The following is a 17,164-nucleotide window of genomic DNA, read 5'->3' as shown; positions in this document are numbered from 1 at the left end:
TCTGTTCTGATCCATTTATTCTGAATCTTTTAATGAGGATAATAAAAAGAGCTAAATACTTGAGTATTCATTACATATGTAGGTTATTTGCAAGCATATTCTTATTTAATCCTCACAACAATCCTGTGAGGTAAGCACTATATTTTATCTCCACTTTATACATCAGGAAACTGAGGCTCAGAGAGGTTAAGTCACTTTTTGAAGAGAACTCATCAGTTTGACTCCAGATCCCAAGATCTTAACCAGCAAACAACTTCCTGGAGTGTTACTTTTATTAGGATGTTTTTCAGAAAGCTTTATTTATGAAAATACATACATTAGTGTGGGTCGAATGCAAAGTTTGCATTAAGATACAATAGAAGCTTCCATTTACTTCGAGTTTTGCCCCAGAACCCTGGAAGACCCTTTCACGCTCTTCTTTGTTGTTGTTGTTTTAAAGATTTTATTTATTTGAGAGAGAGAGAGAGAGAACGAGCAGGGGAGAGAGGCAGACGCAGAGGGAGAAGCAGGCTCCCCGCACAGCAAGGAGCCCCATACGGGACTCAATCCCAGGACCCCGGAATTACGACCCAGCCAAAGGCAGACGCTTAATCAACCAGGCGTCCCTCACGCTCTTCTTTGGATGGCAAACTGAAGAGGCTCAGCAACAAGCATTGCTTCACAAGTGGACTCTTCCCAGCACCCAAGTTCACCAAAACCCCCAAGAACTGACAAGCTTTCGAGCTCTCTTTTATAAATACAGAATTTAAGATAGGAAAAATTTGACAACTTGCCCAAGTTCACATGGCTACTAAGTGGCCCAGTCACATTAAAACAGTTGTCTGTTTTGACAATCTTCCAGCCTTCCAACTCATAGCCATGATGCATTTCCCCGCTAACCCTAAAGTGTTCCCAGCATCTGAATCCCATTACCGTGCACAAGTCTTTTCACCAGCCTTTTTCACCTCCCCGAATTCGACCCCTTCCTTCAGATCCACACCTTTCCTCCAGTCCTGCTCCTTTGCCTTTCCCAAGCTCCTTCCCTTTCTTCAGCTACTCCCGTTATCCTTAACGTGGTTCCGCCCTTTCCTTCCAGCCCCGCCCCTTTACCTTTTCCACGCCCCGCCCTTTCACTTCAGTCTCGCGTCGTTATTCCCAGCTGTCCTTTCTCCCCAGCCCAACGCCGTCCAGGCCCATCTAAAGCCCCTCCCTTTCTTCCCTGAGGCCCACTCTTCTGTTTAGCCCCACCCTTTTAACCCTGTTCAGCCCCTATTCTCCTTACTGGGGCCCGCTTTACAGATGTCCCCGCCCATTCTCCGCAAACTCCGCCCCATGGACTGGTTTATTCTCGGCCAGATCCGCCCCACCCCTACCCATAACTCCAAGCCCTTCCTGAGGCTCCAGCCTGTGTCCCTCCTGCTCCCGGCCCTGCCCCCAGCCCCGCCCCGTGACTCCAGCCCCGCCTCGCCGCCTTTCTCGGAGACCAAGGCCAGGTCCCTACTGCAGCCGCGGCGCCAGCAGGAGGGAGGGAGGAGGCAGAGGGGGAAGGGAGAAGGGCGGGCTCCTCAAGCCCAGCCCCGCGCTCACCGTCCGTGTCCGCAGATTCGCCACAAACGGCCCGACCCCTCCGGATCCCGAATATCGCGTCTTCAGTCCAGAGAAACTCAACTCTAAGGTGGAGGTGCTAGAGAAGCCATATGGGGTGTCCAGGGGCTCTTCCGAATCTCAGAGAATGGCCTCTCGAGACTCAGCAGGCGGGCGGGGATCTGTGGCGAAAGTGCAGCTCGACAGCGCCGAGGCGCCGAGTTTACCCTGCGCAGACGCCGTCGCCGCCGCTGCTGCCGCCGCCGCTGCCACTGCCTTTGCCGCCACGGTCTCCGCCGCCGCCGTCCCCGCGCTGCCTCCGGGAGCGTCCATTGTTCCGGCGGTGTCGGGTCCCGAGGCCGGACAACCTAGGGGCTTTCGAAACGGGCGGCGGCCGACGGAGCTGAGACACCAGGGCGCCGGCGGGACCGGGAGCGGCAGGGGTCAGCGCGGGAATCCCGGGGAGCCGGGGCCAGAGCGTGGGGCGGCAGGGGGCCGGGGTGGTGAGATCTGCGGTCTCCGGAGTTGGGGCTCTCTCTCCCCGGCCCGTCTTTCCCCGCCGGCCTCCCCAAGTGGGGTCGGAGCCCCGGCGGGCGCCCCCGGCGATGAACCCGGACTCGAGGTGGCCGGTGAGTGCGGGCCTGGGACCAGGGCGGGAGTGGCCAGCGGGGAAGGACTAGACTACTTTCGTGGGGCGTGCACTGAGCTGCCTGGCCCGGGTGCCCCTTGGGCCGCTCCAGCTGGGAGAACTGACAGTGCATTAGCTCCCAGCCCGCGTCCCAGGGCAACAGAGTATCCTCCAGGGCTGCCTAGGCCAATGGCAGGAGGGGAGCCTTGTGTAACATGTTACACTTCGACAAAAGGGAAACGTCGCCGCATCCGGGAGAGGGCTGCGGGCACCGCCTGGGCCCGGCCTGATCGCTCCGGCCCCCGCCCCCTACTTCCTCCAGCCCCCTGAGCTCTGCCGCCATACCCCTGTGGGCCCTGGGCCTTCCTCACGGGCTTCCAGTCTGAGTTCTTGTCTCCACCCCGTGTGCCTCTGCCGCCCAGTCCCAGCGGGACATCTGTCCGGGGCTCTGTGCTACTTTGGGAGCCAGGGCGACAGAGCCGCAGCATACACCAGGGACCCATCATTGAAAGAGAAGAGCTTGCGTGGTCTCTGATTGGTTTGTGTTTAAAGACACAGCTGCAGGTAGGAAGTAAAAGTTGAAGTAGTTTTACCAATGTAGAAGTCAGGGGCTTTGACAGAAAGGATGGGGCAGCCCACTTGGCTTGGCTAAGTAGCTGGAGAGAAGCCAAGAGGGGTCACTATTTGTCTGGGAGCTCAGGGTGGCTTTGCTTGGAATGGTGCCAACACCCTAGCTGAATTGTTGAACTCAACTAGGCCTGGAGAAATTGGGGCAGTCTCTGACCAAGCTGGGCTTCCTGGGGGCTGGTGCCATCTGCTGTTACTACTCACCTAGGAACATTGGAGAGGAGGAAGGGAAGGCCCTGAGGACCGTCATGGAGCTGAGTGTGCCTAAATTGTCATGTTCCTGTTTGTACCCTTAATACCTGGTATCACTCCCAGAGTCAGGGTCAGGTACCACTCCCAGAGCCAGGGCCAGGGCAGAGGTTTTCTCTAAAGACCTCAGAAATGTACTGCTTTTTTCTGTAATGCAGTGATTTCTGCTGGTGTCCAGGATTAAATCGTTGGCTATCCATTCAGGCAAGCTTCTATATGGGTTAACACTAGCCTTCATCCATCTGTCAGCTCCAAATCTGGTGATCCCCTCATTTAGCTATTCATTCAACAAGTTCTTCATTCATTTGCCAAAAACTGAGTGGCTACTACATGCCAGGTACTGGATATATAGAGAGGTGGGTAGACTCTGATGTCTGCGCTGCATAGCACCCAGTCTAGTGGGAGGAGACAAAGGACTTCTAGTGTGGTAAGTGCCATGCCACCATGATGGAATGACAAGAATGGAATGCTGTAGAAACATATTTCCCTATGGGAAAGACAAATCATAATAAGAAGTGACATTTGAGTTGGGTTTTGAAGAATGAGTAGGAGCTCACCAATCAGGATGGAAGCCACTTCAAATAGAGATCATCTTGCGGGAATGAGTGGGTATAACATTCAGGGAATGGAAGTACAGCTGTAACTAGTGAGAAGAGTCTGGAAAGGAGGACTAGGGCCAGACAATGAAAGGAGTACCTTGAATGTCATCATAGGGAATTTGGATATTATCCTGAAATAAGTAGGGAGCATTAGGAAGCTTTTAATCAAAACATTGACATGATTGTTGCTACTCTGGCCACATTATATGAGATTAGGCTATAGGCTATTAGCCTATATTGAGATGTAGGGCAGGATGACTGGGCAGGAGGTGATGAGGCCCAGACTGTGGCCATGGTGTGGAGGTGATGGCATTTGGAGTCACTGTAGAGGTGGGCTGGCCAGGACCCTTGGGGAGAAGGATGGGTGGAGAGATGAGAGTGGATGGCCAGGAACTTGTCCCCAGGCCTATGCTAACTGATCTGTACATTCTAGATGTGACAGCATGGGGGTGGACTTTGATGTGAAGACTTTCTGCCACAACTTGCGGGCAACTAAGCCACCGTATGAGTGCCCTGTGGAGACCTGCCGCAAGGTCTACAAGAGTTACAGTGGTATTGAGTACCACCTATATCACTATGACCACGACAACCCACCACCCCCGCAGCAGACTCCACTCCGCAAGCACAAGAAGAAGGGGCGCCAATCACGCCCAGCCAACAAGCAGTCGCCCAGCCCCTCAGAGGTATCCCAGTCACCGGGCCGTGAGGTGATGAGCTACGCACAGGCCCAACGCATGGTGGAGGTGGACCTGCACGGCCGTGTCCACCGCATCAGCATTTTTGACAACTTGGATGTGGTGTCAGAGGATGAGGAGGCCCCTGAGGAGGCTCCTGAGAATGGCAGCAACAAGGAGAACACTGAAACACCAGCCGCTACTCCCAAGTCAGGCAAGCATAAGAACAAGGAGAAGCGCAAGGACTCCAACCATCACCATCACCATAATGCTTCTGTGAGCACCACTCCCAAGCTACCAGAGGTGGTATACCGAGAGTTGGAGCAGGACACCCCTGATGCCCCACCCCGGCCAACTTCCTATTACCGGTAAGGCCACCTCTATCTCCCCTCTCTGAAAAACTGGTCAAGCAGGGCTCAGGAGCTGGAGAGGTAACAGGCAGCAGAGAGGAGAGTGGCAGAGATAAAGGGTAGCAGAAGCACACTGGTCCTGCCAGGACAGTGAGAGGAATGCTGCACTGGGTACTTTACAGCCACTCTCTTGTTTTATTCTCACAATTCTCTCAGGCAGGTATTGTTCTCATTTCACAGATGAGGAACCCACAGTCCAGAAAGGGGACCAGACTTACCAAAAGTTACATGCTAATAGATTTGAACTGGGATTCACATCCAGGTTACTTTGAGTCCAAAGCTATACTGTTTCCACTGTAACAAAACATCATGTGTCTGGTTGCTGGCCCGCTCCACTCCATCACTGTGCAACGTTGAGAAAAGGTTCTGGCATTCTAATGACCCCATCTGCAGAGCATGTATAATATTCCTCTGCCAGCCTAGAGGTAGAAGACTAGGCACACTGATTTTATAAGGTCCTGAGAGCAATTTGTAAATCTGCAGAGGTAATTTTCCCATTCTATTACTGTCACCCATCCTTTGGCATGTATAAGCAATATTTTCATCGCCTATGTTTTGTACTCTACCATTGGCCCTTTTATTTATTTCATTTAATTGTTTCTTGGCATCCCATTTCCTTCCAAAATTAGTCATGATGGCTCCTAAGAAAGTCAGGGACATAAAGCTAAATTCCTTTAATACAAGATAAAAAAATGAAAGGATGGGGGCAGTGTGGGGGTGAAGCTACATACAGAAACCTTAGCTGAAGGATGGTACAAAAACAAAGTATAAAACTTCTCCCTGAATCTTGGCATTCAAGGCAAAGAGTGCATTCGGATAAGTTAAGGAGCAATGTTTGGTGTCCACTAATCCGAAGGCCTGATCTCTAAAAAGGACTTATAAAGGTTTTTATATGAAAGGTAGTTTTTCCCAAAAATGCAATCCATGTGATGGTATACTCAGTCTCAGTTCTTTAAAATCAAGTCTGTGGGGGGAAAAATATGAAAAAATAAATAAAATCAAGTCTGTGGGAACTCAGGTTATTTGGCCTAGTAATATACTTTGGTCTCTCCACTGTTCACATATTAGGCAGTCTCCTCTTCCTCTCTTTTTTTCTTTCATCTGTCCAGCCCGGCTCCACCCCCTTCTGGCTTTCCACTGCTTCTCTTTTATGTTAGCACTCACTGCTGTGCCCACCCCCCCAACACACAGACCCCTGCCTGGGCCTGCCTTCCCTCCTAATGGCTTTCTAGCATTCTCTGCTCTGATAGGCAGTCCAGACCAGTTCATTCCACCCATTCCTTCCTCCTTCTGCTCAGATTCACTCTTTCTTCTTGGGGTTCAAATCTATTCTCCAGGGGAGCATTTCTCAGCTAGGTACACTGCAATCAGCTGGGAGGTATGTTGCATGTTATTTATTACTACTGTTAGCAGAACTGTCCAAGTTTTGTAAATATTTTTTATATATAAATTTGAGAAGATTTGAGGTCATCTCTCTAAGAACACCATTTTCTCTTGCTTGCATCTGATATGCTTTCTTAAGGGGGAAAGAGGGTGGAGTGTAGGCTGGTGTGCCAGGAATTGTACATGACATGCAGCCTACATTATCTATCTGTGCCACAGCCTGTAATATGGGTACACCGTGGGAGTGTGTTATGCACCATCGCGTAATGTCACATGTGTCGTGGCACAGAAAAGGTTGAGAACAGGTGCCAAGGCCTGGAAGTGGCTGGATGGTTCATACAAGCTCTGAGCCACAGCCTTTTTCAAGGATGAGGACCTTGTGGTCACTTTGGGGAAGAAGTACAGGGCTAAGGAAGAAACAGCTTCCTATAGACACAGTATTTTAGTTCTCTCCTCCATTCCACCCCCAAAATGCTTTTGAAATGAACAACACTGTGCCTATTTCTGTGTAGTGAATCAGACATGGTTCTTGCCTCTAGCCTATACTGGAGGAGTTAGACACATAAATAGTTAGAATACAAGGCAAGATAGGTCAGGGCTATACAAAAGCTAATACTAAAGCTAATGTTTATTGAGTACTTGGATCATGCCAGGTACTGTTCTAAGTTCTTTACGTGTATTAACTCATTTAATGCTCACAGCAGCTGTGTGAGATAGGTTCAGGTTAGCATCACCACTTTGTGGATGAGGAAACAAAAGCCTGGGGAGGTGACCATGTTTACCTATTGTCATACAGAGCATGGCTTCAGACCCTGTGCTCACCTGGACTGCTCTTAGCACCCAGAACCCCATTTCTGTTGTGGAGAGGGGAGGGGAGGAACAGAAACTAACATTTATTTAGGGCCTGCTGTGTTGTGCCACTTCATTTAGTCCATTCATTTTTCAAATTCCATTTAATCCTGACAAACGTCTTTGGGAAAAAATGGTAGCATTCTCATCCTATCATCAATAATACTGAGGTTCAGGAAGGACCAGTGATAACTTGAAGGTCACAAAGTGGCAGAGCCAGGATTTTAATCCATGTTTGTCAGAAGCCAAAGCCCCATTCTTTCCATTGTAGCTCCCTGTAGCTTTATAATACTAGAGTCCAGGCAACTTAGAGCATAGCAGGGGGCATGGGGAGCTCGCTCTGTATGTCAGGCACCTGGAGCAGCCCTCAGCTCCAGTTCTGCTGGTCCAATGAGTGCTGTAGGGTAGAGTGTGAATTGTAGCTCTGCCACTTCCTGGTTGTGTGACCTATCTGTGTTGGGCAGTTAATGTCTCAAAGCTTCATTTTCCTCATCCACAAAATAAGGGCAATAAGAACACTGATACCATGGCTGTGGTGAGAATAAATGTGTAACAGAAAATGCTTGGCTCACAGTAAATGCCTAGTAAATCTTAGCTATTCTGTTATCTTCCGAGGCTATCCAGAGAACAAACACAATACCTAGAGTTTGAGGGAGTTGCACCAGCTGACAGAAGACCCATGGCAACTCCATTCAGGACACTGCCAGCTGGTGCTAAAAATTATATATAATTTGCAAGTGACACATGAGGACCTTCCTTGGGACTCTTTGCACTGTCATCCAGACCAACACAATAGGACCTAGCTGCCCCACCCGCCTCCCTTCAGGAGTTTGATTGAGCCTCTGCACCTCAGTGGTATAGTAGCTAGTACACAAGCTCCCTAACTCCCTAAACCTTAGATTTCCTTTTATGCAAAACCAGAATAATTACAAAAGCTGGGGTTAGGATGACAGTGGAATGAGACAGCATAAGTAAAGGCACAGGCCTGGCACTGAGTAAGTGTCCAGCAATTGTAGCCCGTTGTCTTTAGGGGAAGGAAATCTCAACCATATGATGCTGAGCTGCCTACGTGCACTGCAGGTACATTGAGAAGTCGGCAGAGGAGCTGGACGAGGAAGTAGAGTATGACATGGACGAAGAGGACTACATCTGGTTGGATATCATGAATGAGCGGCGGAAGACAGAGGGTGTGAGTCCCATCCCACAGGAGATCTTTGAGTACTTAATGGACCGTCTGGAAAAGGAGTCCTACTTTGAAAGCCACAATAAAGGTGACCCCAATGCACTAGTGGACGAGGATGCCGTGTGCTGTATCTGTAATGATGGTGAGTGCCAGAACAGCAATGTCATCCTGTTCTGTGACATGTGCAACTTGGCTGTGCACCAGGAGTGCTATGGTGTCCCCTACATCCCTGAGGGCCAGTGGCTGTGCCGCCGCTGCCTACAGTCACCCTCCCGCGCTGTGGATTGTGCCCTGTGCCCCAACAAGGGTGGTGCCTTCAAGCAGACAGATGATGGGCGCTGGGCCCATGTGGTGTGTGCCCTGTGGATCCCTGAAGTCTGCTTTGCCAACACAGTCTTCCTGGAGCCTATCGACAGCATTGAGCACATCCCGCCAGCTCGCTGGAAGCTGACCTGCTATATTTGCAAACAGCGGGGCTCAGGGGCCTGCATCCAGTGCCACAAGGCCAACTGCTACACAGCCTTCCACGTGACATGTGCCCAGCAGGCTGGCCTTTACATGAAGATGGAGCCTGTGCGGGAGACAGGTGCCAACGGCACCTCTTTCAGTGTCCGCAAGACAGCCTACTGTGACATCCACACACCCCCAGGTTCAGCACGCCGCTTGCCTGCCCTATCCCACAGTGAGGGTGAGGAGGAGGAGGAGGAGGAGGAGGATGAGGGTAAGAGTTGGAGCTCAGAGAAGGTCAAGAAGGCAAAGGCCAAGTCCCGGATCAAGATGAAGAAGGCACGGAAGATCCTGGCAGAGAAGCGAGCAGCAGCTCCTGTGGTGTCGGTGCCTTGCATCCCACCACACAGGTATGTGGGGAGTGGATGGATAGGCTGGTAAGGGAAGAAGAAGCCCTCCTAGAGACAGAGAGTCCCAAGTGGAGTGATAGGGTTGGGTTATCTTAACCAGGAGCTACAAAGAAGTTAAAAAAAAAAAAAACCAAAAAAACAAAAATCACACCAGATTCCAAAAGAAGTTAGCTCTAGGAGGTCACCTGACTTTTACATGAGGAGCCAGAAATGTCAACTTTTATCTGGTAGACCTAGTAAGTGTTTTCAGCTGCCCTTCATTTTGATGGTTTTGTTTAAGTTAGGAAGAAAGAGGATGGAGTAGCTACCAGCCACAGTAGCAGAAACGGTCTGACCCTGAAGGGAGAAATGGAACGAAAAAGGGGGAAGGAAACGCTCAAGAAGTTGCGAAGTGGTCACTGCCACAAATGAATCCAGATGAGGGCTACCATCATCAGTTATTTTTAACTCTCTCTTGTGCTATCTAGTCGATTTTCTATAGTTTACTGCTTTATGATTGTACTTTATCCTAAAACCTTCCAAGGCTCAATCCGAGCAGGGTATCCCAGGGTCAAATAGTACTCCAGGCTACCGTGACAAGAGCAGTCTTAGGGGCAAGCTCCCTGACACCCCTCCCCCACCAACTTCGTGAACAGGGGTAGGGATCTGGCTTCATGCTGGGAGTTTTGGCTTCCTGTCTGGTACCATTTGCTCTTCTTTGCATTAAGCCAGTGTCACAGGCCTTTTTGACAATAGGTTTATTCCCAATTCAGCCCCATTCAGGAATTCTCACTAGCCAGAGACCCCTATTCTGCTTAAGAAAAGCATGCTCACTGGGTTTTTCTCTTTATTCCCTGCTTCCCAGGCTCAGTAAAATCACCAACCGCCTGACCATCCAAAGGAAGAGCCAGTTCATGCAGAGGTTACACAGCTACTGGACGCTGAAACGGCAGTCCCGAAATGGAGTCCCACTGCTACGTCGCCTACAGACACACCTGCAGTCTCAGAGGAATTGTGACCAAGTCGGGGTACCGTGTCAGATTCCCTGTGGGCTCTGGGAACTGGGGCCAGGGACACAAGGACTGAGATTTGTGACTATAGCTTTCAGTGTCCGAGGACTTAGGGTGTTTCCTCCTTTAAGCTAGCCTTCAAACCAGGCTCAGGACGAAGTCCTTATGGATTATCTGCTTGCTAGAAGGGCAGTGTTCCTGTGTGTTCATTCATCTATTCACTCAATAAGCATATACCAAGCATTGATTCTGTGCCAGGTCTAGGGGGCACATAGGTTGAAGAAGTCCCACTTTAGCTAGTGAGCCTGCTGATAAACTACTGTGCTCCCTTCTTAAGCTTTACCTGCCCTTGACCCAGGTCTTCTGGGCTCTCTTCCCCTTTGGCTTTTCTTCTGGCTCCCTCATCATCTCCTGACCCCCTTTTTTGCCTCTATAGAGAGATTCTGAGGATAAGAACTGGGCCCTCAAAGAACAGCTCAAGTCCTGGCAACGGCTCCGGCACGACCTAGAACGAGCTCGGCTGCTGGTGGAGCTTATCCGCAAGCGGGAGAAGCTCAAAAGGGAGACGGTGAGTGCTCCTGGGCCAACTCTGTCTTACAGAAGAGAAAACAGTCCTGGGACAAGGAAAAGCATGTACCCCCTGGCCAGGAAGCAACAGGGCTGATGCTGGAGTCAGGTTTCCTGGTGCCCAGTGTGTTCTCAAGCTCACTGCAAGCAGAATGTCACAGAAGAGTATGAAAGGGACCCTAAATTATGTGATATAGGTAGCTGGCACTGGGAGTTCAAGGAAGGGAAAGGCCAGCCAGAGTAGTTGGGCCTTTTTATAAAGTAGACCTGAGTGAGTACACTCAGCTGTGGGCAGGGGAGAAGGAAGGCAATGTCCCAAACCAGCTGCTACCATCCCCTCAGACCTCTGCCAAGGGACTGGCCTGGGCCTAGCTGATCGGGCCTTTATGTGTGTCAGATCAAGGTCCAGCAGATCGCCATGGAGATGCAGCTGACCCCTTTCCTCATCCTCCTTCGCAAAACCTTGGAGCAGCTCCAAGAAAAGGACACAGGCAACATCTTCAGCGAGCCGGTCCCTCTGTCTGAGGTAACCGAATTGGACGAAGTAAGAATCCCTTCCCCTCACTCCACCTTCTTTCTGTTCCTCTCCCAGTTGGACCCCTGCTGCAGGTCTGGGCCAGGGACTAGGAGGGGACCATGAAGAGAGGGGCTGGTGGCTCTGGGGCTTCAGGATGAACTGGAGCCACATGCGTCACCTGGACTCTGTCTTGTCCCTGTCATACCCCAAGGGCCCAGAGTGGGAGGCAATCTGCACTCCTTCCCCAGAGGCAGGGACTGAGTCTGCCAAATGAATAATCCCAGGGCAGGAAGACACTTTCGGGGTGCTGAACCCTAGAACGGAGACTTTAGAAGGCTCAGCACCTAAAGAACCAGCTCTGACGCCCTAGGTCCTGACTGGCAGACTCTTCTCTCTAAAAGGTATAAAACGAGAGGCCTGAGGCAGTAGCCTCCTTATAAGTCTTAATGATAAGTAAAAAGAGCCATAGGAATGCAAGATGGTGTTATTTCCAGAGGATTGCCATAGCCACGAAGCCTCATGTGGCTGTAGGAAGTAGATTTGACTGTAATTTCATCACCATTTTCCAGGCGAGGAAAAGAAGGCCCAGAAGGGTTAAGAGACTTGCCATGGTCACACAGCTTGTGACTGGTAAAGTCAAGACTAGAATCTAGCTTTCCTTTTCCCTGTGCTATATGCCTGCCTCTAACTGTGGTGGGAAGAGGTTGCTGGATGCATTTCAGGGGGTGGGGGTGTTAGAAGCAAGGGTTCAGGGAGAATGAGGAGCATATCTCCACTTAGCCATACCTACCCTACTCTCCAGGTACCTGACTACCTAGACCACATCAAAAAGCCCATGGACTTTTTCACCATGAAGCAGAACTTGGAGGCTTACCGCTACCTGAACTTTGATGATTTTGAGGAGGACTTCAACCTTATCGTCAGCAACTGCCTCAAGTATAACGCCAAGGATACCATCTTCTACCGGGCAGCAGTGCGGCTCCGTGAACAGGGTGGCGCTGTGCTCCGCCAGGCCCGGCGCCAGGCAGAAAAAATGGGCATTGACTTTGAGACGGGCATGCATATCCCCCACAGCCTGGCTGGAGATGAAGCCCCACAACACACTGAAGATGGTGGGTGATAAGTCATGCTACACACATAGAGGCCAATGCCAGGGATGAACAGCTTGCCAAAAGTCCCCTACTGGGAACAGGCAGTGTAGGCAGGAAGTAGCTAGGCTGAGCAGTGGCAAGCTATCCCCAGGAATGCTCCCCAAGAAGCCAGACTGGGTGAATGGATAGCAGTGTCCGCCATTCCACATTTTGGTGCTGCTGTTACACAGCTTTTCTGGTGAGAAGCCAAGGGGAAAAGAGTGGGTTTCTTGCTGCCTGCCCAGGTTCAGGGGGCCCGGAGGGCTCCCCTGAGTCTGACCTTTCCCCACTCTCCATGTCCATCCCTAGCAGCAGAGGAAGAGCGGCTGGTCCTGCTGGAGAACCAGAAGCATCTGCCAGTGGAAGAGCAGCTAAAGTTGTTGCTGGAGCGGCTGGATGAGGTGAATGCCAGCAAGCAGAGCGTGGGCCGTTCACGGCGTGCAAAGATGATCAAGAAAGAGATGACGGCACTGCGGCGAAAGCTTGCCCACCAGAGGGAAACTGGAAGGGATGGGCCTGAGCGGCACGGCCCCACGAGCCGGGGCAGTCTGACACCTCACCCGGCATCCTGTGACAAGGATGGGCAGACAGACAGTGCCGCCGAGGAGAGCAGCAGCCAGGAGACAAGCAAAGGTCTGAACCCCCTAGCAAGGTGGACCCCAAAGCAAGCCAGACTTGACTCTGCAGCACACACTCAGCCCCTGCCATGCCCCAGGCAGAGGTTTCTCCTACACAGCTAGCTGTACTTTCTCCCTCATTCCCCATTCAGGGGCCTCTCAGCTGCCTCTCTGGCTATTTGTATAAGAGACAATATTCCCAATTCCATACCCTCAGATCATCTCCCAACTCTAGCTGGAGTAATGGTTGTATAGACCCAGGGCGTACCCTGGGTATCTACCCTTCCCACATCAGGCCCCTCACCAACTCTCCTTCTCTCTTTCTCTGCTCCAGGCCTGGGTCCCAACATGTCCTCAACCCCCGCACATGAGGTGGGCAGGAGAACCTCAGTTCTGTTCTCCAAAAAGAACCCGAAGACGGCTGGACCGCCCAAGAGGCCGGGCCGGCCCCCCAAAAACCGGGAGAGCCAGATGACCCCCAGCCACGGAGGCAGTCCTGTGGGGCCCCCCCAGCTCCCCATCATGGGCTCCCTACGTCAGCGCAAGCGGGGTAGGAGCCCCCGGCCCAGTTCGAGCTCAGACAGCGACAGTGATAAATCCACAGAAGACCCCCCAATGGGTGAGCCTCACCATCACCCAGCGCCCGCCCCCACCGAGAGAGTGAGCTAAGCTGCCATCATCCCCAACATAACTCCCACCGATCCCTTCATTTGCCCATAATATATCAGAGCTAGAAGGGCCCTTAGAGATCCTTTAATTCGGTCCCCTCATTTTATAGATGGGGAAACTGAAGTCCAGAAACACTGACCCAGCTAGATTCCTGTCCAGGATCCCCTCCATTGTATCACTTCACCTCTTTTCTTCTTACCCTCCTTGGGGATTTCCTGCCCTTTAAGCCATTTGTGTCTTAAGGCCAGTAACTGCCAAGGGAAGTGCGAGGGGTGGGGCAGGACTATGGCCAACTGTGGCAGACACTGCCCAGAGCTGGCTCTGCTGGCCAAAGTTGGAGGAATTTTCCAGCACAGAAGGGAAAGCTAAGCTCCTAATCCCTCTTACCCCCATGCCATCTCTGATCTACATCTTCCTGACCGATTCCTTCCCTCCTCCCCCTCCCACCAACCAAGACTTACCAGCAAATGGCTTCAGCGGTGGAAATCAGCCAGTGAAGAAGAGTTTCTTGGTATATCGTAATGACTGCAGCCTTCCCCGGAGCAGCTCTGACTCTGAGTCCAGCAGCAGTAGCAGCAGCAGCGCTGCCTCAGACCGAACCAGGTACCAGCTCTCCAGATCAAGACCTGTCTCCAGGATGCCCTTCCAGGTTTCCCTTTGGGAAGTGGGGTGGCAGCCACCTCAGCCTTGATTAAGATGGTTCAGACCCAAGGTTCTCTGCAAAATAAATGGCATACATAAGAATGTCACCATAATGGAATAGTGGAAACCATCTTGGGTTAAGCTAACATAGAGCAGAGAGTGTAAACTGATGCCTTGGGGCCTGGATTTGGCCTGCATACATATTTTGTTTGGCCAGCATGGTGTTTTTAAAAAAATGAATCCAGTACTGCCACATAAAATTCCTACTGCCTGTATTCTCTTTAAAAATCAGATCTGGCAAATCTAGCCAGTGCTGCCTTTAGACAGGGGGTGTACTCCTCACCACCACTGCTAAATCCGGCCCATGTCCATCACATCACTGCCAACCCCCTGAGGGCATTTGGGTTTGAAATTTTTCAAGTGGCCTCAGCTTTCAAAAATTCTTAGACCCTGGGGGTATAAAGAGAGGACATCTACCATGCCATTAGCCACTCTTCCCCTCCTTTAAGCTGAGTTCTTATTGTCTTGTCCATAGCACAACACCCTCAAAACAAGGCCGGGGCAAGCCCTCCTTCTCTCGGGGCACATTCCCGGAAGATAGCAGTGAAGATACCTCAGGCACTGAGAACGAGGCCTACTCCGTGGGCACTGGCCGCGGCGTGGGCCACAGCAGTAAGTACCCTCACCTAAGGCGAGGGATGCCGGGGGCCCAGTGTCAGGGCCTTGCCAGCCCCCTGGCTGCTGATCTGCCCCCTCTCTCCCATTCCTGTGAAGTGGTAAGGAAGAGTCTAGGACGGGGAGCTGGCTGGCTGTCAGAGGATGAGGACTCGCCCTTGGATGCTCTGGACCTGGTGTGGGCCAAATGCCGAGGGTATCCGTCATACCCAGCTCTGGTAGGCTTCCCCTTTTCTTATCATATCCCTTGTCTCCCAACACCAGATGGCAGACACAGTTAGCAAACTTTACTTACTCTCTGCTGAGCTGCGGAGAACAAGGGTCTTTGGCAGATAGACACTTAGACAGTTCCTGGTTAGTTGTTCGATGTCTCCCTTTTCCTTCCCTTTGCACCCTAGGGTCTGAAATAGTTCATCATGAGAAGAAGGGTCAGCATTGCAGCCTGTGGCATCATAACCTTTCTCTGTCCCCACTTCAGAGATAGTCTCCCAATTCTTAGGTAGAGTTAAGCCGTGCAGAAGAAAGGGACTGAACCAAACAAAGGTCTTATTACACCCTCAGATAATTGATCCAAAGATGCCCCGGGAAGGTATGTTCCACCATGGGGTTCCCATCCCTGTGCCCCCACTGGAGGTGCTGAAACTTGGGGAGCAGATGACCCAGGAAGCCCGAGAGCATCTCTACCTCGTCCTCTTCTTTGACAACAAGCGAACCTGGTAAGGGAGAAGGGGAGCATTTGGTGTGATTCACAGCCACAGATGCAACCCTGAGTATAGGGGCAGGCTGCCAGGAAATTCCAGCAACAGACAGACTGGGCTATCACAAATCAGAGGGGGAGGGACTTACATCTTTGAGCAAAAGGATTGTGTTGACCATGAGTCTGAGAGCCTGAGTGGGCAGCAGCTGACAAACAGCTGTAGCTAGAAGCCAAAGGGCCATTAGTGACTATGACAAATGTGCTCCCCACCCAGACTTAGGTGGCTTCTAGGCTTAGTTTTCCCACCTCTGCCTCCATGGTGACAAGATGGGGATAAACATTCACTCTCTCAATCTCTGTTCTGTCACATGTATGTAATGGAGTGCTTTTGTGCATTGTCTGCAGAGGATATTTAATGTCAGTCAAGTCTGCCAGGAGCCTATGGGACAGGGTACCTATTTCAGGTTGGGTCATGGCTCTCCGTTTTTTGCACTCAAAAATACCCTGTGGTTACCCCATAGTATGTCTGTTGCCTGGGCTCTTTTCATCACTAGACTATTAGCCATTCCTTGAGGGCAGGGACTGTTTCTCTTAGTCTCAGTAACCCCATTGCCCACCAGAGCCTGGGTCAGAGTGGGCGCTCAGGAGGTGTTTTTGAATGAGTGTGTGATGAAGGCTGGTGCTTGTTGCTTTCCCAGAGATGACTTATGTGATCCTCACCTCGTCCTACAGGCAGTGGCTGCCGAGAACTAAGCTGGTTCCTCTCGGCGTGAACCAGGACCTCGACAAGGAAAAGATGCTGGAGGGCCGCAAATCCAACATCCGCAAGTCAGTGCAGATTGCCTACCACAGGGCTCTGCAGCACCGCAGCAAGGTGCAGGGCGAGCAGAGCAGCGAGACCAGTGATAGTGACTGATAATGCCCAGCACAGCCCAACCTACAGTGCCCTGCCACCTCCCTCCTCCCCCTTTGCTCACTGTCCTGGAGTGGCACCGGCCTCTGCACTGACTCATTCCTGGTCTTGGGGCCAGTCTCAGGGGAAGCTGGGTGGGGGAGGTCCCTCCCGCCCTGAGTGCAGCTGGACTGTACAGAACACTCCAAGGGCCCATGGTGGCTCTGCGCAAGAAGAGGGGAGGTCCCACTGGCCAGAAAGCTCCAGAGACCTCACAGCATTGTAGTGCAGGGTGGTGGGCCAAGGTTAGGACACTGCATAAAACAGGCCATCCCACCACTTCTGCCTGCTCTGCTCGTTCCAGGAGAATCTGTAACTGCCTAGTGGCCTGAGGCCCCCTGCAGGTGGTGAGGTGAGCGGGCATCTGCCCAGCCTAGCAGTGGGATTGACGTCTGTCCAGCCCGGAAGAGGGGCACTAGGTGACCCCCTCCCCTGCTGTTGTAAATACTGTAATTAGCGGAGAATTTAAATTATTCTCATTTGTAACTGCGTTTCCGGGTCGCGCCAGAGTCATTTGGTACTAAAAAAGACTGGGGCCTGTCCCCACTTCCCTTTTTCCCATAGATTCCCCCACCTTTCAAACTGGTTTGTATTTATTTCAAAGGAAGAAAATATATTGATTCTTAGAAAATAAATGGTCGGTTTGGAATTCTTGGGTTCTTACCTTCTGCCAGGGCAAGGAATAAA

The 17,164-nt window shown here is 51.5% G+C and overlaps 1 protein-coding gene and 1 long non-coding RNA gene across 12 annotated transcripts in view; one reads left to right on the top strand and one right to left on the bottom strand.

Annotated features, from left to right (window-relative positions):
• The window catches only part of LOC123799190 (uncharacterized), a 28,445-nt gene extending 27,064 nt beyond the window's left edge, over positions 1-1,381 (bottom strand). Inside the window, exon 1 of the long non-coding RNA XR_006781523.2 lies at positions 1,090-1,381. This is a non-coding gene — a long non-coding RNA (uncharacterized LOC123799190). The remainder of the gene's footprint in view (positions 1-1,089) is intronic.
• Positions 1,382-1,575: 194 nt separating this feature from the next.
• BRPF1 (bromodomain and PHD finger containing 1) lies at positions 1,576-17,093 on the top strand. Of its 11 annotated transcripts, none has more exons than XM_045808170.2 (14): positions 1,579-2,192; positions 4,100-4,708; positions 8,063-9,022; positions 9,867-10,029; positions 10,448-10,579; positions 10,976-11,122; positions 11,898-12,207; positions 12,535-12,858; positions 13,177-13,461; positions 13,967-14,114; positions 14,689-14,825; positions 14,928-15,046; positions 15,390-15,544; positions 16,258-17,092. In XM_045808170.2, the coding sequence occupies exons 2-14, from the start codon at positions 4,110-4,112 to the stop codon at positions 16,439-16,441; spliced, it is 3,663 nt and encodes a 1,220-aa protein (XP_045664126.2). In that variant the 5' UTR covers positions 1,579-2,192; positions 4,100-4,109; the 3' UTR covers positions 16,442-17,092. The 11 variants fall into 11 exon arrangements, with proteins under 11 accessions (XP_087722931.1, XP_045664125.2, XP_045664123.2 ...); XM_045808172.2 differs by having other exon boundaries at positions 1,580-2,192; positions 10,976-11,104; XM_045808171.2 differs by having other exon boundaries at positions 1,580-2,192; positions 12,538-12,858.
• Positions 17,094-17,164: the final 71 nt, after the last annotated feature.

The sequence above is a fragment of the Ursus americanus genome, chromosome 14 (genome assembly GCF_024610735.1).
Source record: "Ursus americanus isolate L20-20 chromosome 14, mUrsAme1.1.p, whole genome shotgun sequence".
NCBI classification, from domain to species: Eukaryota; Metazoa; Chordata; class Mammalia; order Carnivora; family Ursidae; genus Ursus; species Ursus americanus.
This window is presented reverse-complemented; position numbering and strand designations above follow the sequence as displayed.